Here is a 20,454-nt window from a genome sequence, read left to right on the forward strand (position 1 = left end):
ATTACCAAAATGTGACACAGAGACACGAAGTGAGCATATGCTGTTGGAAAAATGGCGCTGATGGAAAAATGGCGCTGATAGACTTGTTCGACGCAGGGTTGCTACAAACCTTCAATTTGTAAAAAACTCAATATCTGCGAAGCGCAATAAAGTGAAGCGCAATAAAACGAGGTATACCTGTAATGGGGATCTGTCCCACAGGCCATATGTTTGACACCTCTGTAGTAAAATAACAATAATTAATAGCCCATGCTATTTCCTTCTTCCACATGGGTAGTCATGTGTCTGTTCAATCTGCGGTGAATGTCTAAAATGTTCTCCAGACAGAAGCCTTTGTTTGAGACACAGCAGCACTTCAATTTAATTATTTTCTATGCAAAGAGCTTCAGGATATGTCTGTTAGTTAAAAATGCCTGTTGCACTTAAGTGAACAGAAATAGCAGGTCCAGAAATCCTAACTGGGGTAGAATAATTCAAGACTAACATGCTCTACCGAGGCTGAAGCAACCTCATTATTCTAATTCAACTATCTTAAATATGTCACTCTGACTACCTACTCAGACAGTCACTGGTAAATAAGTAAAATGTTTCCTTTGTCCATTTGGTTACTACTATTTCTCTATTATTATATTTCATTTTCTCTTCTCCCTCAGAATTCCTTCAGTTACAATTTTAGTGCCTCCCAAAAATCATGTGTTGCTTTTTAATGTCAGCTAGATAATGTCTACATAAACATCAAGCCTACTTAGAGTAGATAAATTCCTGAAATGTAGGATGATACTGAGGGCAACATAATAATAGAAAAAAATAAAACAGTTTGAAAGATAAATAAAATAAGGTGTGTTGGTTGGTTGCTGTGCCATACACAGGCTTTGGATAGCAAATCTAGATGATGGAAGTCCAAATGAAGACATAGACCAGGACTATCCAACTTCCACAGAGTGGGCACCCCCCAAATTTCCCAGGTTGAAGGCTCCCTGAGCCCCAGGGGCTACCCAGCTACCAGGGTCAAGGGCAGGAAGCAGAAGGTGAAGAAAGAAAGGGAAGCTTGGAGATCTAGGCACAAGCAGCAAGAGACAAGGGTGTGGAACAGCATGCAGACCAGGAGCCTGGGTACCATGGATTAATCCCTTGGTTACCACATAAAGCCTATGGGCCACCAATTGGACAGCCCTGACTTAGACCATTCAACCTTTTCAAACCAAAATTTGGTCTCTGGTCTCATGACTACATGTGAATTTGTTCTTAACTTTTCACATACATGTTGTGATCTTGAAAGTAATAAGAGAAGACTATCATTAGCCGGGGACATGCTAGAGTGAACTGATAACGCAAACTCACTTGCACACTTCTGCTAATGAAACTCAGTGAGGACCTGCTAACCCCTGTTTTTCATTTTATCCTGCAACCTTTTTGTGTCTGTTTAATGACCTGCTCAACCTTGAATGACTACAAAAATGATTATCTGCATTATCTTTTGGATTGAATAGCTGACATATCTTGCTCGCTAGTGTATTGAGATGATTTGGTTAAAAATGTAGCTCAGATTGAAAAATAATGTGAGATGTTTGTCAAAATTACAGTATGCCCTTAAGGAAACTCCCCTGACAATATCCAAAGGTTACATATAAACAAAACATTATACATATTTTGCAGACGGCATGCTTCTTTGGGTAAATCTATGTCATTCGGGGCCTTTGTGCATGTCGTCCTAACTGCAAATAGTTTCATAACACTAAACAAACACCTCTACTGACTAATGTCAAATAGTTCTCCAAAGCAATGAAACCTTAGGAAGATAAAGAAAAAGAAAAAAATTATGGGAGGGCAGTCCAAAATAAATAAAACATAAGATCCTAGATAAAAATAAAGTATGCCCTCTTAATTTTCTTCTCCTAATTTAGTTTCATAAACAAAAATGGCCACCTGCCCCTCTCCCTGTCCTGTAATTCATACACTATTCATGCCCCCACTGTAATTAATACAATATTAAGTATGAAGTTATTTCTCTAAAGTATATACATTAATTGTTCAGGGCAAATAAAGGTCATACTCAGATGATTGATAGCCTGATTTTATTCTTAAAAAGATGGGATTTGGATCAGGTTCATGTTTACCTACTTGAGGCTTACTTTGAAAAATCAGAAGTAACACAGTTGGCCTAACAAATATATTCAAATTTACCCAAATCTAAGATGACCCTGAATTTAAGATGCCCCATGTAATTAGATTCTGTACATATAAAATATATCAATTTATTATACTTTTCCATGTTTAGAATCTAATTATTGGAGTATCACATTAAATTGTTCTACCCCCCACAAAAGCGTCCCATGACCATTTTGAAACTTGGGGAGGGGGTGGGGGCCCTTAATACATACGATCGTGAGGATTTTAATTAAAACAGTTCTCCAGGAACCAATTGAATTAAAACGCACCCCCTCCACTCACCTCTGAGCAGGTGTATAGTCAGCTTTTGTTTGCTAAAGTGAAGTAATTAATTTTCTATTCCCTATTTAATCATTTATGAACTCAAATCAAGTCACCCCTTAAACTTTTTGATAAAATAATTACATAGACCTCTTGGAATTTTCACTATTAGGAATATTTCCCAATCCCTTAATCATTCTTGGACCTTTCCTCTGAACCTTCTGCAATTTATCAACATCCTTCTTGAATTATGGATCCAAAAACTAGGGATTTTTTTTTTCCAATATTAATCTCAGCAATGCCAAATGCAGACTTAGTATCACCTCCTAGTCAGCTCCTAGTCACCATTTCCCTGGTCACAGATCTAAGGATCTTATTAGCTTTTTTTGATCCCAGCATTGCACCAGGAGGTCACATTTTGGCCCACTGAAAAAGGAAAACCTAGACATTTTTCATAAAATCTTCATATGCAATAAACAATTCAGTTTTACAGAGGAAAGTTCTCTGAATAATTCTGCTAAGTATCCAATTTTTTACCTGCATAAATGAACTCACAATCTTCTTGACTGTTAATCATTACTAGTCTTAACTTTACTAATTACATTTCCCAAATTTATTCAATTTGATGATCTATATCAGCTGTGGATCTGAATGACCCAACTTGGGTCTGAGGTGGGCCTTAGCCAAGACCCATCCATTGCTGCTGCTGCTATGACTTCTCCCATCTGCCTGGTCACAGCACAGCATAGGCAAAAGCTGCCTGCTACTAAATGCTATGAAAGTGGCCTGGAGAGGAGTATGGGTGGGAGTTATGATAATGGTAAGCATTGGTTTAACTCAGCTTCTGTTGAGTACTTAGGTTAGGCTAATATTGAGTGATTTTGAATATCTAGCATTATGTCGATGACTGTACAGTTCAGTCTACATTCTTAGTGGACTTTTCCCACTGTAGTGATAATAAGGGTAGAGAGGAGGCAAATAGCTTATGCAATCTGGAAAAAGGATATAAAAAAAGTTTAATTGGTTCTATATAGGTAGGGTGTTGCATATGAATGAGTAGTTTAGAGCTGGACCACCCTTTCAGCTCAAATTAGGTTATTTGTGACTCTTGCTCAAAAAGCCCAAAGCTACAGATAATTTATATGGTATTTTTCTAGCATGTTACTTCACTTTACAGCATGACAGAAAAAATACAATAACAGAAAATAATTCAACATCATGGCTTGATTTACTAATGTTCTATATCTGCACAATGGCCGGTGTTTGTGGTAATGCTGCAATCCTTGGTAATTGCTGTAGTTCAGCATTGCACGATTAGCTTCACAGGTACTGAGATTTGTTAATTCGTTGGAATTTATAACAGCATGTTATTATTTTATGATTACATATTTGCAGGCCTTATGTCTTTGTGATGGTAGTGTCTTGTTTAGCAATCAAAAAATCTGGTGTGTCCACTTATATAAAACAAAAGGAAGACGCAGTCAAGTGATAAATTATATATTATTTTTTATCTGCTGGTAAAAAAAATCTGCTGGCATATAACTACAGAATAAAATAGCTTGAAGGTAGGAAGAATTAACAGGATAGTGTAATCTGTAGGTTGCAAAAGATTCATTCTCATTTCCATTATATATTAACCTCTAAATGTACCATGCTTGATTTTTCAAGGAAATTATATTTGTTTTTAAAACAACCAGGTTAGCGCAGTCAGAAATTCTTACAAAACTGTTTCAAGAGGTAGTGGTGAGGGGAGAATATATTTAAAGGGTAATCTCTGTACTGTACTAAATCATATGAATTAAGAATAGATATCTTCCACTAGACCTAACCAAATAGACTTGACCCTTTGAATGCCTATGACACAGCTATGTTAATAAGGTATTTTTGTTTAAATTAAGCTTTGTATATGAAAGTTTTACCTTCTTTATCTTTTGATAGATCAAAATGGGAAAGCTATGGGCGCAGTGAACATAGTGTTGGCTGTATTTCAACATTAAGTATACTAGTAACGTATATAGTCAAAATATAAAGGAGAAATGCTGAAGCTTTCTTTAGGCAAAACAGAAGTAAGACTGAAAACTTGGGTTCAAATTTATTCAATGTAAAAGATTAATGCATTAAGAAACTATTCACTGAGGTTTAAGCAACTCTGGATCTTACATATTTTTAAAATTCTACAAATGTATTTTTAATAATAAATAAATAATGTATAGCAATATTAAACTTAAATTAAAATCAGTTGAGGCAACAAAATTAACTCAAGGGAGTGTAGAGAGATGTATTGTGTATTTGTTGCAAAGATAAAACACTTTCCTCAAAGAACAATTTCATAATATATAGAAAGTATTCTAATCACCAGCATTGTTATGTATACACTATAATTTATTGGAAGAAATTCTGACTTCTAAACAACAATTATTTTCAATGGAGTTAACCAGTATCTCAGATCATTACCTCCAACACTATGTGGACAAAGCTACTCTATTTCCAACCTGGGCAGTAGTGCATTTGCACACTGCCTGGCCAGTAAACTTGCCATATACACATGGCAAGAGAAATTCTACCTAGGAGAAAGACTAATAAAAGTCTTGAATTACTGTAGGAGAAATAATGATGAAAGGCCTGAATTACTTCAAGATATTCAGTGTACTTCACTACAATTTTACCACAAATATAAACCTTACTATCTTTAGTATCAAGTCTGTTTCATTCTGAGTGAATACACTTTTTATAGGAGCCTCAGTATGAGCCTTTCCTTCGTGTCCTTGTGCGACAATGTATTTAGCAGAATTTGCAGATTTGTTGGAATCTGACATGGCTGTACCATGAATGCTTCTGCTAAGGGCTCAAACTTGCAATCTTGGAGCTGTCAACTACTCATCTTGGTGCTCACACCACCCCAGCCCCCCACAGTACAATGAAGATGCAGAACAGATCACTCCTTCCTCCAGGCAGCTCAATGGCAGATACCACTATATGTGTAGCACTTCCCCTTCCCTTCTCAGACAACTTACAGTAGTAGCTCCTTAGAGTAGAAGATCCAGTAGTCCTGTTTCCACCCTTGATTTGAACTGTTCAAGCCAGTGGGGTGCCATACATACACATGTATATAGAGTACATGTATATAAAAATCTTTCCAAACTTATTATTATTAATGTTGTGGTATCACCTAGAATCTCCATTCAACATCAGACCCCCATTGTGTGAGGGCATGTCTACATGAGACATTTACTGTGCAGTTGATTAGTTAGCTGCACAGTAAAGGTCTCATGTCCACACACGCGCAGCTATTAGGTTGCAGTAAACTAATTTACCCTGCAGCAGGACAGTACTTGTAAATACTATCCTGATACTACAAGTGCTATCCTGCTGTGGAATAATAAACTCTGAAGTGCATATGTAGATGCTTCCCAGACTGGCTAGAGCACATGATGCTGGGGTGGGCAGCCCTGGGCTGGCAGGCTGATCCCTAGGGCCCCCAGCCAGCTGGGGCTGCTCTGACCCGGCTCCCCATTCTGCACATGAATAAATTACAGAATTGATTGCTTTGGAGTTAACTGCTGCTGGGCATACTTTCAAACAGTGAACCTAGGAGCAAAAAATTCTGGAGCAATAAGCTCCAGAGTTTATGTGCATTAATTGCACATGTAGATGCACCCACAGTGAAAGTCTACATGGACCCACCATGAGAGAGAGAGAGAAAGGATAGGAGATTTTAAAAAGGCACAAAAGGGGAACTGACTTGCTTAAAGTCACATTGCAGAGGCAGAATCAAAAACAGAATCCAGTTATCCGTATCCAAGATATGGATTTGTCTGTCATTCTGCTTATTTCTAAAGTGTTAAAGTGTGAATTCAAACAATATAATCCCCAGTCAGAGTCAAAAATACATATTTTTTCTCTATTCTGTCTCAATTTTTAAAAAACAATCTGTTCCCTTTGATATCACATCAGAAACCTCTGTATTAAAAAGTCTCTCAGGAGTGGCATACTTTACTAATCCAAGAGTAGGTTTATAGCATAGTTTATATTTATTCCTAAATAAATCTGACTTTCCCCATTATTTTATCCTATCTTATTTTATGGGAAAAGATTTTCTTTTACCCTTCCAGGAGTGACTGTAATTATTCTATAAATAACTGGAACATATGGAATGTTTTACTCAAAGCAATAGAAGAGAGTATCATAAAAAATACAAACACATAGTTTAGAAGAGATGGCTTTCCCTATTGTGTTTCTTATGCTATTGAGTTGCTGTGAAATTCTAATGAAATCATACTATGTAGGGGGTATAAAACAGCTATGAAAGGATTTGCCTGCATTACAAAGGGTTTATTGTTGTCGCTCTTGTATACATACACAATGTAAAAAAAAAAACCCAACCCTTTTGTCTGTGAAGGGATGATTAGTTGGGAGAATGTGCTTTGTTAATAGGAAGAAAGTATGAGGAGATTCTAATCTGAGTTAATATCTACACATCGTTTTATGTAACTACTTCACAATGGGGGGCCCTGGCTAATTAGTTTCTGTTAGTTAAAAGGGAAAGTGAAGCACATTTACTTAGGATGTAAATCAATACAGACATCAGATCATTCAGGGAACTATTAAGACGCTGTTTCTTTCCCCCTTTTCACTCATTACATCTTCAGTTTTATGATCACTGCTATACCACAAAGATAGCAAACTCATCCGTTACTTACAGCATTCTCCATTTAATTATTGCTTGAATATTTCATATCAAAGTTGAAACACTGGAAACTTAGTGAAAAAGCATCTTGCATCTGAAACTTGGTGAAAATGCCGTCCCCAGATTTTAAGTTGAATGTTACTGAGTTTCACTGAGAGTCTAGTTTCAATAAGTGAATTAAATAGAAAATTTCTAAGTGCAGAAAGACCAAATCTATATTATTGGGTATTTATTGCAACAAGGTGGCAGATTTATTCTCTTCATCCTTTCAATTATCCATAAGGTCTCCTTTTAATCAGTAGATTGTAGGTTATTTTTGAGAGATATTGCCCTTTTGTTTTGTTTGTACAGTGCCTAGCACTGTAGGGTAATCTCCAGGAATAAGGCCATAGCAGAATTAGTTTGTTAATCACATTTTAAGCAGTAGTTGAGCTGCACATTCATGGAATTAATGGTGGCAAAAATGGGAAACCAGTCACAAAATTATAACACAAAAAATGAATGTGTGGCAGGGTTAAGACAGCACTGGAATCTACAACTAGCCCTTGTGAGGTCCCTGGAGGTGGCTAATGATCAGCTGATCATCAGCAGTTTCAGGACAACAATGGTACTCAAACTGGCTCCAGCACAGTTCCTGCCAATTGACAATCAGCTGATTGTTGGCTGGCTCCAGGGATTGTGTGGGGGCCAATCTGAGCCCTGGCATGGTCCTGGAGCAAGCTGACAATCAGCTAATTGTCATCATCTAGCTTTTAACTTGCTCTAGCTAAACACCTTAACTCAGGTTTAGTAATAGTAAGTCAGGTGTAGAAATAATTGACAGTGAAGTACTGGAGGCACTGTCAAAACAGTCAAGAAGACTAGATTTTGTGTTATGAATCTGAGTAAGAGATGTATATTTAACTATAATGACTACAGGACTAATGAAACAGTATCTTTTTAATATTCTGACTATTTTTCACCTAGTTTGTTGTATTTTTTAAGCTTACTATATAATCTAGCAAATCACTGAACATCCCAATCAAGTTATATTTGTTTTTGCTTTGATCTTTAACTGAATAATATAGCTCTAGGCCCCTAGCACAACAGTACAGCTCCTAGTTTCTCTTTAACTAAAAAAAAAATGTGTCATGTGATATGAAATGATGTACCACACCGTATGCACATTCCTTTTCAAAATCTTAGATCCAGCCATGATGGTAAAGACCCTGAAACCAAAAGTTAGTAGGTAGAGAAAGCAACACTGTTGGCTGGGCCTGTTTGCAACCTAAGAAAAGCCAGAAAACAGTGCCACTCTGACCATGACCCTCTTTTTACTTTCCCTGATATGTTCCCAAAGTTCTGGGAACACACTATGTCAAGGGTGAAGTTACATGTTACACTTAGACCATACTACACTTGTGGAAGGTTAAGGGGCATTCAAATTAGAACATGCTGTGAGTAGTTGTATGTTAAGGGTTAATACTGTTTTTTGCAAGCACAGCTATGACTTGTCACTAGAGGGCTGTCAAGCAGGGGTGTGGCTAAGAGCCAGGACACCTGGATTCTATCATTGCTCTAAGGGGTGGTGTTGGGGGGCTGGAAGCTGTGCATTCTGGGATGCTGGGGGACTCCAAATTTCCCATTTCACCTCTGTGAAGCTGACTGAACTTACCTTAACATGAGTTAGGTAGCATAGCTCACAGTTACCCCTTGCCCGAAGTGGAATAGCTTTTGAGATGCTCAGAGATCATTTACAATAGTTAACAGGTATTAAGATGCTGACGCTCATATTTTAAGTGAGCTCAGTATGATCTAAGTATAATGTATAACTTCACCCCAATGCTCTGCCAACTAAGAACATAACCTTTCTTGGGAATTTCTCAGTCGGCAAGGTGAATCTAGTTGCTTACACTTTTGTGTCATCAGGGTGTGAACAGACATCACGTTTGGCAACTCCCAAACAACGCAGATGAACCAGTCTGGGGATCTACTCAGATATACAACTGAGTCAGTGTACCACATGAATTACAATTTATGAATCGGATATCATCATGATAGGTCAGTAGTCAGGCAAAATCTGGCCTGTGGGCTGAATCTGGCCCACAAGGCAATTTCATTTGGTCCCTGGCTGCCCACCAGCTAACTGTACACTGCCCAGGCCATGCACCTCACTCCCACCTCTGTGGGTGGAAGGGCCTGGCTCAAGCCAAGCAGGGCTGCTGCTCCCACTGCTGCAGCTGCTGTTGGAGACCCACCCACTCAGCTTCCTGGGTACCCCCTCACTTTGGGCACTGGGTAGGGAAGCAGTGGGGGGAGCTGCAGCTGGGCAGGAATGCAGAGCATGGGGCTAGGGCTGGCAGCAACATGGAGCCCATACCCAGGGTATGGGTGTGAGGGAAGGTGCGGGGGGAGTGTGGGAATCCCCCACGCACTCCCCCCCCATGGCACACAGCCTGTGCTGGCAGCAGCAGCAGGCAGTGGGCGCTTGAGGTGCTCATGGCCAGGGAAGGTGCTGCTGCCTGGCAGTTCGTGGCTCTGGCCATGGTGGCAAGGAGTGCAGCCAGGCTGGCCTGCCTCTATTGTGCAGAACTCCCTATGGTACATGTGCAGCTCCCAGCACTCATGTAGCACCAAGGGAAACTGCACGATGGAGCTGGCTGCCTTTGCTGCTGTCTGCTGTGCAGGTCCTGGAACTCTGACGGACATGGAGGGGAGCCCTACCCCTCGCTTCCTGGAAGTCCCAGGACCTGCATGGCAGGGAGTGGAGAAGGCAGCCAGCTCTATCGTGCAAGTGCACAAGTGCTGGGAGCTGCATGTGCACTGTCTGGAGCTCTGTACAATAGAAGTGGACAGGCCTGGCTGTGCTCCTTGCCACCCTGTGCAGCGCTGGCCAGAGCCACGTGCCACTGGGTGGCACTACCTGCATGGGCCACGAGCACCCTGAGTGCTGCTGCTGCCAGTGGCAGGGGCTGTGCAACATGGGGGGAGTATGTGGGAGGTCTTCACCCTGCCTTCACAACCCCCCAGATGTACACAAACCCCAATACACCCTATTGCCCTGCCAACAGACACAACCCCTCACAACCCCCCAACCACCTCCCACCCCCCCACACAATATGCAAGAGTAAGACTTTATTTTTGAGTTATTATGCAACAAGCTCTATATACAGTACACAAACACAAATCATGACAAAAATGTTTTTTGTAATAAAATTAAAATATGTTATAGTAGGAGTTTGACTTTTAGCATATGATTTGTTTTTTATCTGGTTCCAAGATGGCATACATCCCCTCTCACATGAAGTACTTCCAGGAGGCAAGGGGAGGGACTTCTGATGGCAAAGGTCAGGGGTTAGGGCAGGACCTCAGGTCCCCAGATGCTGATCAAGGGGCGGGGGTCCTGTCAAAGGGTGGAGCTGCCACCCTCCCCACTCTGCATTATCTGAAAACCCCTGCTGGGATACCAGGCTAGATGAAACCACTGGTCTGACCTGATATGGCACTTACGTTTTTTATGTAACTCTGATGCCTATGTTTTTTTTATAGCATTTCTACAACAACAGTAAAATAGCTGCTATAATTGCAGTAGCTGGAATTGGCAACTACCCACAAATACAAGTAGCACTCATTTCTCCCATGAGTTCTGAAAGCTTTTACTTGTTAGGTTAAGGAGACATTTACTCCCTTTATGGTTTGAACTTTTTCTGGTAGTTAACAATATGGTGAAATCCTTTTAAGGATTAAGTTAACGTACTGAAAATGAATTTGGGTCCCAAAGGAACAAAGGGCAAGTGTATTTATATATATATGACAAGCAACCTAACAGCTGTTTGTAGACATATCAACTGGTCTATAGGAAAGGGATAAAATGCTTCTGATTTTATAAAAGACATCAATGTTTCCTGCATTCCCCTTGTATGCAGTTGAATTCAGAGATGTTGGAACTAAAAGTCCCCATACAAAGGGAATATAATATGAGGCATGAAAATGCTTCTCTCACCGTACAGAGGGATTAAATACAAGCAAAAAAAAAAAAAAAAGATGTGTTTGAAATTTCACCAGTCATTTTGAAAACAAGCAGTGTAGTATATGTCTGATTTATCTTTATTAAACATGACAGTAAAAATTCCTCTGCTATCCTACCAGGCTCTTGCAAAAGCCTTAAGGCCAATGGATCATGGCAAAAACAATCTGCAAACTGCAAAACTGAAAAGAAAAACAACACTGATATGAAGAGAAAAAAAACAGGTGAAGAAAATGAAAATGCCTCATTTGTTTGCATTTAGAACTCTTGTCATCACCTCTTGCTTATTGAAACAATGGAATACTTTGCTCCTCAATCAGTGCTTACTAATGTTAATGTGAAGGCACAAATAAGCCATTAATCACCTGAAGAAATATTCAGAGGTCTGGTACATGGAAGATAGCTAGAGATATATGAAAAGGGCTCCTACTTAAAGTGAAAGAAATAGAAACATTTTGGGTCTCAACCCATCAATCAGAAAAAGTACCATTTTGCCAATGCAGTTTTGCTTATTTTTACACTTAACAAAAGCAACTTTTTGTCAATGAAAACAGATAGTTGCATAATGTAATAAGCCTAAATTGTCAAATGGCCCTAGCAGTTCTTTCATTGCTTTGAAAGTTAACAAAATACACATGTACTAATATTTAATCAAGTTTACACTGCAATAGTTTTCACATATTCTCTAAAGCTAAAACTAGAAAATTCTGTCAGATCTAAGGGAACTATCCTTTCTTTGAAGTGGTTTCCCAGGTTCTATAATTGAGGAGTCACTCACTACCAATACTGAATGGTGCAGGATATGCTTCATTTAAGTAGATTAAATCATCTACTTTATTTTTCACCTCCCTCAGTAGTTTGCTTTAACTGACTTGAGGCTAGATCACAGACTCAGAGATAGAAGCACTGATCCACATACAAAATAAAAAGAGCCTGCTAATGGACTGCATGATTAAGATCATGAAGCCTGATAGCTTTCTAGCAAATGCCTCCACATTCTGGAGTTACATATCTAATTACTCATTTGCTGCTAAAGTATAGGGTCTAGTCTAACAGCTGGTAAGATTAACAGGGAGTCTTTCTATTGACATTGGATATTGGATTGTGTCCTTTGATACCTCAATTATTATCAGGACAAAAATTCCACATTCTGAATTCAAAATTACCTGAAAAAGCTGCTCAACATAAATCAAATACTGTATGGAGTAAGATACATTATTTCCCTATCATACTAACATCACCAAACATGTAAAAAAAACAAAACAAAAAACCCAGTAAGAATATCAGAAATCACAGAAAACATATTAAAACTATGAGTGCAATGTAATTATATAATAGCTGTTTTCCTGTTACTGTTAGTACAAATAATGTAAATATTCTTCCTTAAGTGTTATTCACACTATTCTTACATTAAACATTCAACAAAACTTAAGCATGTACATACCTTTAAGTTTGTAATCCTGCTGAAGCCTTTAAAACTAATACGCTTTACTCATTTGTGGCCTAAGGACTAGAATCAAAACCTACCAAAGTCAGTGAAGCCAATATTTTAAAAAATGACTGCTGATTTTGGACATCTGGTTTTTAGGGAGCCCAGTCTGAGAGATCTCTGAGTGGTTTATATTTTAAAATGTTGAGCATGTGGAATATCTGAAAATTAGTCCCTATTTGTCTCAGGCTGAGCATCCAAAAATGGAAGCGTTCAAAATCACTCTTGGAAAATAAAAAACAACTCCCCATTATCGCTGCTGGATTTTGAACCTAGGCGTAACTGATCCTATCTAAACTATTTAAGAAATATATTCTGCTTATGTACTTAGAATACTCTCTCATGTTTAACCACTGTGTCACTCAGCAGCTAGGTAATAAGGATTTTTTGGTGAATAAACAACCCTGAGGCATTGAAACCTTTTTTTTTTTTTAAATTTAGGCTTATCTGAGCTTGTTTATATGCATTTTCTGATATGAAAGAAAACTAGCTAAAACGCTTTATGAGGTGATGTTGGTTGAAAGGATAAAATCCCCATAAACTTTTAGCCCATGGCAGTAACCCAAGAACCTGGAGGCCCTACTAACCAGTTTGAATATAAAAAGAAACAAGTCAAAGAACATGAATTGGATATAACATAAGTAAACATAAAGAAACAATTTCAGTTTAAACATTTGTAAATTCTTCCTACATAAAATTGCTTTGGCTACAAAGCATGCATTTCTATGCACCAAAACCAATGCAAGCATAGATTGGATTCTTTATTTTAAGGTGCCACTTTCTAATACTGGCTTAAAAATCTAGTGGCTAGAAATAGTTCAGATATTTTGAGGGGTTTTTTTGGAGAACAAATACAGTTTTGTATAAACAGAGATATTCCATGGAGGCAGTTCTGCTGAAGCTTTTTCTTTATTGACAAAACCATTTAAAGAATAACATTTTCATGTTGTTTCATTTCTCTCCTTCATAAACAACACCACAATGAAAATCTTTAGTTCAAAATGAAATGGAATTTTTCATTCAGATTTAGGGGGTTTTTTTCATTTTTTTCTGTGAAAAATGTAAAAATCACCATTTAATTAACTTCAGCCTCAGCAAAAATGGGCCTATTATGGCCAGATGACTTCCAAATTAAGAAGCAAGTTGTTTGTTTACCTGGCTACTGAGGATGCCCTATACACCCTCCAATTTGTATATTTGACCAAACTGGTTAGTACACCACTGCTATGGCAAATGGGGAAGGATCTTAGGTAGAAAATGGAAAGATGGTGGATGTTACCTAGCATATTGTGGTAAAGTGGACTGGCGTGTCCATGGATAGTAAATGCAGTCATGACTAGCGGGACCTCTACACCTGCAGGCAATTACAGAACAGAAAATATCATTCACCATTCACAGGAACATGCACACACATGCACCCTTGCCCACACATGGAATATGGAAGGAAAACAAGGGGAGTGATCACTTAGAAAGTACCTATCCATCAGGCCGATGCAGTCCTCAATACGTGGACCTATGCACCTGCAGTAAATATAATTTGAAAAACAGGGGAAGAAAGAAAGAGAAAGTTCTGTTATTTACAGACAGAAAAAAAGGAATCCCGTCCCCACCCCCATGTGCCACACTCTTAATTATAATTCTCAAAAGAAACCCAAGTCACCATGAAATTACAGCTTGTGACACAAAGTGCAGACAGAAGAGAACAATAATAGCAGCACAAATAACATTCCAAGGTTGGATCGGTCTTGTCTTGAACAATACTTAAGGCAGGTTTCACCTGCTTACGTGGGAGGCCTGACAATGTAGTAGCTTTTTTTGGACATTGTTTAAAACATCAAACCAGTGATTACTGAGCAAAAGCTGTTTTTCATTTACATTGCTTACGATCTATAGGAGCTATGTGGAGAAGTTGGTTTTATTGTTATTATTATTCTTCATACTGTACCTTACACATATTCAGGGACATTGAAGAAAACTTTTGGGGCCCTGTCATCCCCTCCAATCCTGGAACTGGAGGAGATTAGATCATGGTGGAAATGGACAGGGCATGAGAGGGACTACTACTTCTTGTTTTGTAGCTTCATCTTTCCTAAATGCCAAAGCCAATGAAAAAGAAAGCTTGCCAAAGGTGGCAAGAACGACGGAATGACTTTCCATGAAATCATCTCACACCAAATCCATTGGTCTCTATCAGCAATGGACGTTGTGGCACTTCCTTCTTTAGCCCCAGAGGATCCAGTCCAAGTACAGTGGCCAGAAAGGGAAGACTGGCTTTATTAGAATCATGCTTTGAAGAGTGTCAGAGAAGCTTGGTGGGATAAGGAGGGGTGAACCTTATGGCAAGTCAGTTATAGTTCAAAACGGTGACCAAGATTTTCAGCAGGAGGTGAATAGGTCTAAGTCCATAAACAACCAGATCTTTGTAAGTGCTGAACATCCAGCAGCTTTTAATGAAACTACTGGGAGCTTTCGAGTTCTTCGCACTTATGAAAATCAGTTTCTTTAGGCCTTTAACATAAACACTGAAACGTTTTAAGAACTACGGCCACTATGCCCATTGACTATAGTTCAGGTCACTGTATTTTTTCCAGTATCAGCTTTCACTGATGCACTTTAATTTAGGCTGGGATTTTCAAAGGGCCAAGAGGAAATGCATGCCTAATATTTCTCTTTAATCCAAATGTTTCAGTGCATTTTTGATAAAAGCAGATTCCATACAGATTTGAAAGACTTCAAATATGCCCTCATGATAGCGTGACTCCATTTCACCATCATTTGCCTTTCATTAACTCGTGTTGCATTTAAAATAACAATACTAATGATCCATTTGTCTTAAATTTAAATTAACTGACTTCTAAGTTTAATGAATTGTCTTTGGCAAGAGCAGCATAAGATCATATCCTGGCTCTTGTTTGTTTACTTATATTCTTACATTTGCATAAAATGCCAGTACAGACTAACAGAAATGGATCGTAAAAGCTGCTTCAAAAAATGAACTCAGGCAGCATTATACACAAGGATAGAACAGATATATTCTGTGCTTCAGCGACAAGACATTGTATAGTAGATGGCATGGATTTAAATACAGTTCATGGAATATAACATAGAGAAATGTTGACATGCACTTTTGAAAGTTTAGCTCACTTTGACTTCAAGGGTTTGTATTCTGATTTAGTGTCAGCCATATCTGTAACATTTCTTCCTTACGTGGCACTCTCAGCAGTTCCTAGAAAGCCAGTTCAGTAATAAATGGGGCTAAAATGTTGTTCAGAGCTTCTGTTCTCTAGCATGTCAAAAGAAGCTGAGTTCAGTCTTGCAATAAATAAATAATAATAATAATAATAATAATAATAAAATAGAAAGCCATTTTGAAATTAGGGGCCTGAGAACCGTTACTAGTTCACATAACTGGCAGGCTAACATAAAGAAGAGCCAATTTTCTTGGGGTTATTTTACCTCTCTGCTACATTTATTTTCTTTGGCTTCTGATGAATAGGATTTGAACCCAGGAAGACCCTTTTGTTGGCCTTTTGGATCTTACCTGTGCCTAGAAAGAAATCGGCTTTTAGTTGTATAATATCCTTGTCTGGTGGATTTCCCAGTTCCACATAAAACTCCAGGTATGGACCTATTTTGCCATGCTTACTATCGCTGAATAGTTCCTTTTACCTCAAGTCTATATAAATAAGAAAGTCAATATATCTCAGAAATAAGGGACAACACACTGTAAGCAAGGATAGCAAATGTTGGCCTTCAGTAACTTTATTCAGAATATTCTAATTTTCAGTATGAAATTCCATTCATTTCTATTCTAGAAAGACTGCCTTGGTTTCAGATTTTTCCAGAAAGGTTTTAACAAATACAGGACACATAAGAGAATAAGCATAATGATGGCATAGGGTACTTCACTCACACCCAGAATCATCATCTCTGAGGCATTTGGGATCTGGATGCTATTTCTCTTTGCAGCCTCTCCCTGTAAATAAATTGGTTAATTGATAAATATATTTGTTTGTTAATCAGGTAACTGTAGGTAAAGAAATGTTTAAAGAAATAGTGTATTTGGAAACCAACACAGGGTTTAAGGTTTCTGAAAGAAATGAATAGGTTAATACAATATGAAAATAGAAACAACTGTCCTTTCCTAGAGCTATCTTTTTTCTAAACTCTCTTAGGAACAAAGAAATATGACTGAGAGGCAAGTCTTTTGCCACTCCCAATACACAGAATGTCATTTTCTTGTCAAATATCATGCAATGAACAATTTATCATCCCCGTATGTCACAACACCAAAAGAAAAAAAAAATCAAACAGAAAAAACTCTGATTATAAAATTACTTAAACCAATCCATTCAAAGACAGGAATTTCCCATAGAGGGTGACAATATGGTCCCCAAATCTGGATACGTCTGTGAAGAAAGGTCCTGATCCTACATTCATATCTTCACAAGCAGTGTGATGCTTACACCAAATTGCTGTGACATCAATAGGGGTATGCATGGACATAATGGGCCCAGCCATTTATTTCTGGCTGCTGAGTTAAGGCTTCAAGTTTACCTGAACTAAGGAAAACATATTTAAAGATGAGGGAGTTAGATTAAGAAGTGGAAAGGATCTATACACACAAGGGCTTTGAGTCCCCTGTTCGTCAGAGAGAAAAGATCTATAACAACTAGCAGTAGCCGGAGCTGGTAAAAGTAGCAAGAGGTGGCTGGGCAAATGGAAACAAGGGAGTAGCCATTCTCACAGTCAAAATCACTGCTCAAGGCACTCTCCTGAAAGCTTGCAAATTTGGGAAAGGAAATGCTTTTGCCTTCCTGAGTTTGGACCATATGACACAAGTACTCCTTGTGAAATATGTAGAAAAATAAGAAAATTAGGTTCAATGAAAAATGCACAAGATTTTCCTCTTGCAAAGCTCAGAAATAGAGAGAGCTACATGTGCTGCAGGACTGAAAAGTTAAACTAAAGCATAAGCCAACTGCAGACACTGTTCTATGCTGCACCAATAACTACAATCAGCAGAGGACCCCTGGGAGCCTAGAGCACAGGGATGCTCTCAATTAGATTGAAAACACTGATGTTTGTGGAGTGCTTAGACCTACAGAGCCCTGAGCTATTGGTGGGGCTACTCAGCCCAACTCTATTGAAATAATTTATCATAATAAAACAACAACTGTTACTTATTACAAAGCGGTTTGGTTTTGTAATTTGCTCCTCTCCTTTATTTGACAGCACATGAGCTTATTGCTTCCGAGGTCATACTGTTCATTTTGACCTGAGAAATGTTTCATACTCAAAGTTCTGGAGTGAAAGGACTGCATCCCCTTTGCCAGCTGAATATGTTCCAGTAGAGAACCATGTCTTTTTTTACTCTCAGTTAGGAGGGATAGGCCTGGGGTGATGCTTAGGAAATTTCCTTTACAAGATTAGCAGTGCAAATGACTTTCGTTGGCAAGTGGAGCTGTCCGGTGAGACTTTCTGTCCCGCTCTCCTGATGAAGACACTGATCATCACACCCTTTCTCCATCTTTTAGTTTTATTTCTGTGGAAACATTCCACTTGGGATAGTTGACTAGGAAGATGTGCCAAGAGCCTTCAGAGCTCTCATGAACTAAACAAGATTGCTGTCTCATGTGCTTCAGAATGGCTCCAAATTGGCTTCAGATAACCGATGTACTTTTACAGGGCTGCTATGCCAATAGCACGGAAAGCATCCAAATACACCTAGTAAGTCACTCCTAGATAGTTCTCTTGCTCAGTGTAAGAAGATTAAATGGGCTGGATAATGTTATGACCATTAATAGTATTTGTAATTATACCTGCTAAGATGGGGTAATCAAATCTCACGCTTCAGTGGGTAAACTGATCACTGGCAGTTGCCATGGAGACATTTGTTGGGTTCTTTATGGGCAAGAGGTGAGAGGGGATGTTTGCCTTCCTCTGCAACATCAGAGGTTGGTTACAGCTAGAAACAATAAACAAGATTTGATGGTCTGTTTTGGCAAATATCTTGATCCTAAAAGAGCAGTGCTACAGGAGTGATAATATGCTGCATGCAATTTGGTACTCTGCAGCAGCTCAACACTTTTTGACAGATACTTTTGCTGTACTGCTGGGGTGTCAGCTTTGTTCCAGCAATTGATCTAGGAAGCCAAATAAAAGACATACTAGACGGAGTATGATGTAATTTCTTTAAATCAATTCAGTAGTGGGCCAAATATCCAGACAGCAATCCCATCACTACTTTAGTCCTTCCTATCTTCCCTACCTCCCTCCTTTTTCAGGAGTCATGCTGAGAATGTGAGAATTTAAACACTCATTTCTAAGAGGAAGGCTGTGAACCTGGAAAATTGTGGATTGAATGGAGAGGGTGAAGGGTAGGGGCAGGCAGGGAGAAGAAACTAAATGATTCCTTTTCTCTCTCCAGGCTCATTCAGTGTGAGCCTGATAATGTTGGCAAGACGATGGACGATGCATAAAAACAGACATCTGGGGCATTCACTATGACCATCACAGTTTAACATAAGTGACAGAAGAACATTTTAGATAGCATAAAATATATGTAGAAATATTAGAATGGAACATTTGAGATCATCCAGATTTTTCAGAGGGCTGATAAGAGATGTTTTCCACTAACCAGACTTTTTTAGTCAAAGGCCAGGGGTTTCTAACTCTTAATTTCAGGGTCTATTACAAGGGGATTATAGCTGTGTAGGAATAGCATTTAACTAGCCAAAGATATACCACTTTCTTTAAAAGCCAACTGTACTTCTTCGGGCATTAGTGAGACGGTATAGAGGAGAGGCCTTTAGTGCTTTCCCTCCTGGTGTCTGTCATTTGTCAGAGGACTGGCAAATACTGGCAATGTGAGATGTTCATTTCTCTAATAGGCAGTAACATAAAAATGCAGCTGCATAAGGGGAAACCTAACATTAACATAAAAATGACAACATTAAAAAGTCACCAAATATGTGGTGACTTAAGGACTCCCTTTAGCTAGGAGCAGTCAAGTACATATTTAAACCCAAGATCCTGTTGCGTAAGGCCCTGTTATGTCTCACTGCGACCCACCTGCCCCTTAATATTTGTTTGAGAGGTTTAGGAACATCTGTCAGCCATCCACCACCAAATGCAACCAGGAGTAAAATCTCCATTTTCCCTTTTCTTGGCTATGCTCTGGCCATGAGAGGGAACATTTGGGCAGGACATGAGGAAGCAGAAAGTAGAAACACTCATTGCTACTGTCTATTAGCTGGTCCAGGTGGGAGTAAGCTGCTCCACAAAAAAAGAAGCATTAACGTACCAACGTATCTTAATCAACCTTCCAAAATGATAGGGCACTGGGCAGGGACAGGTTGGGGAAGAGATGACTCTTTGGTCTGTTCATGGGCCAATGAAGCTCAGCACTTAGGGTAGACTGTAAAGGTAGACTCTACCCGTAGTTGGGCTTGTAGAATTTTACAGAAGGATATTTCCATTCTCCATTCAAACCAGCATTAGAAACCCTACTTCTAAGGTAAATTTTCTCTTTGTACTGTTTCCTGTTCTACTCTTCTATAGTATGAACACTTTTTTTCTTACATAACTCTGATTTTAAAAAGGCGGAGAGGAAGACAAATCCGCAACATATCCTGCCTGTGTCTCTGCTATCTCACTTTCATTTCCCTAATGGCTCTATTGTAATTAGATTTGCAAAAACAGCAAAAGGTCTCATTTTGAATGGCAACAGCTGTTGACATCAACATTATATTGAATAATTTACTGGCTTAATTTTAGCTGCTAAACAAGAAAAGCCTCTCGTGGATGATTATTTCACTGGATGAAGTTTTCTTGCTCTTC

General features: G+C 38.8%; 1 protein-coding gene across 6 annotated transcripts in view; it reads right to left on the reverse strand.

Annotated features, from left to right (window-relative positions):
- ERBB4 (erb-b2 receptor tyrosine kinase 4) overlaps nt 1-20,454 on the reverse strand; it is a 1,148,078-nt gene that overhangs the window by 230,563 nt on the left and 897,061 nt on the right. For 3 of the 6 annotated variants that reach the window (XM_019553894.1, XM_019553891.1, XM_019553890.1), the window contains exons 16-17: nt 14,089-14,133; nt 13,892-13,966 (exon numbers count right to left, since the gene is read on the reverse strand). In XM_019553894.1, the coding sequence (XP_019409439.1) occupies nt 13,892-13,966; nt 14,089-14,133 (120 nt within the window). The remainder of the gene's footprint in view (nt 1-13,891; nt 13,967-14,088; nt 14,134-20,454) is intronic. The other 3 variants (XM_019553895.1, XM_019553893.1, XM_019553892.1) reach the window with 1 other exon arrangement.

Source organism: Crocodylus porosus, unplaced genomic scaffold, assembly GCF_001723895.1.
Source record: "Crocodylus porosus isolate Cpor-Errol unplaced genomic scaffold, CroPor_comp1, whole genome shotgun sequence".
NCBI classification, from domain to species: Eukaryota; Metazoa; Chordata; order Crocodylia; family Crocodylidae; genus Crocodylus; species Crocodylus porosus.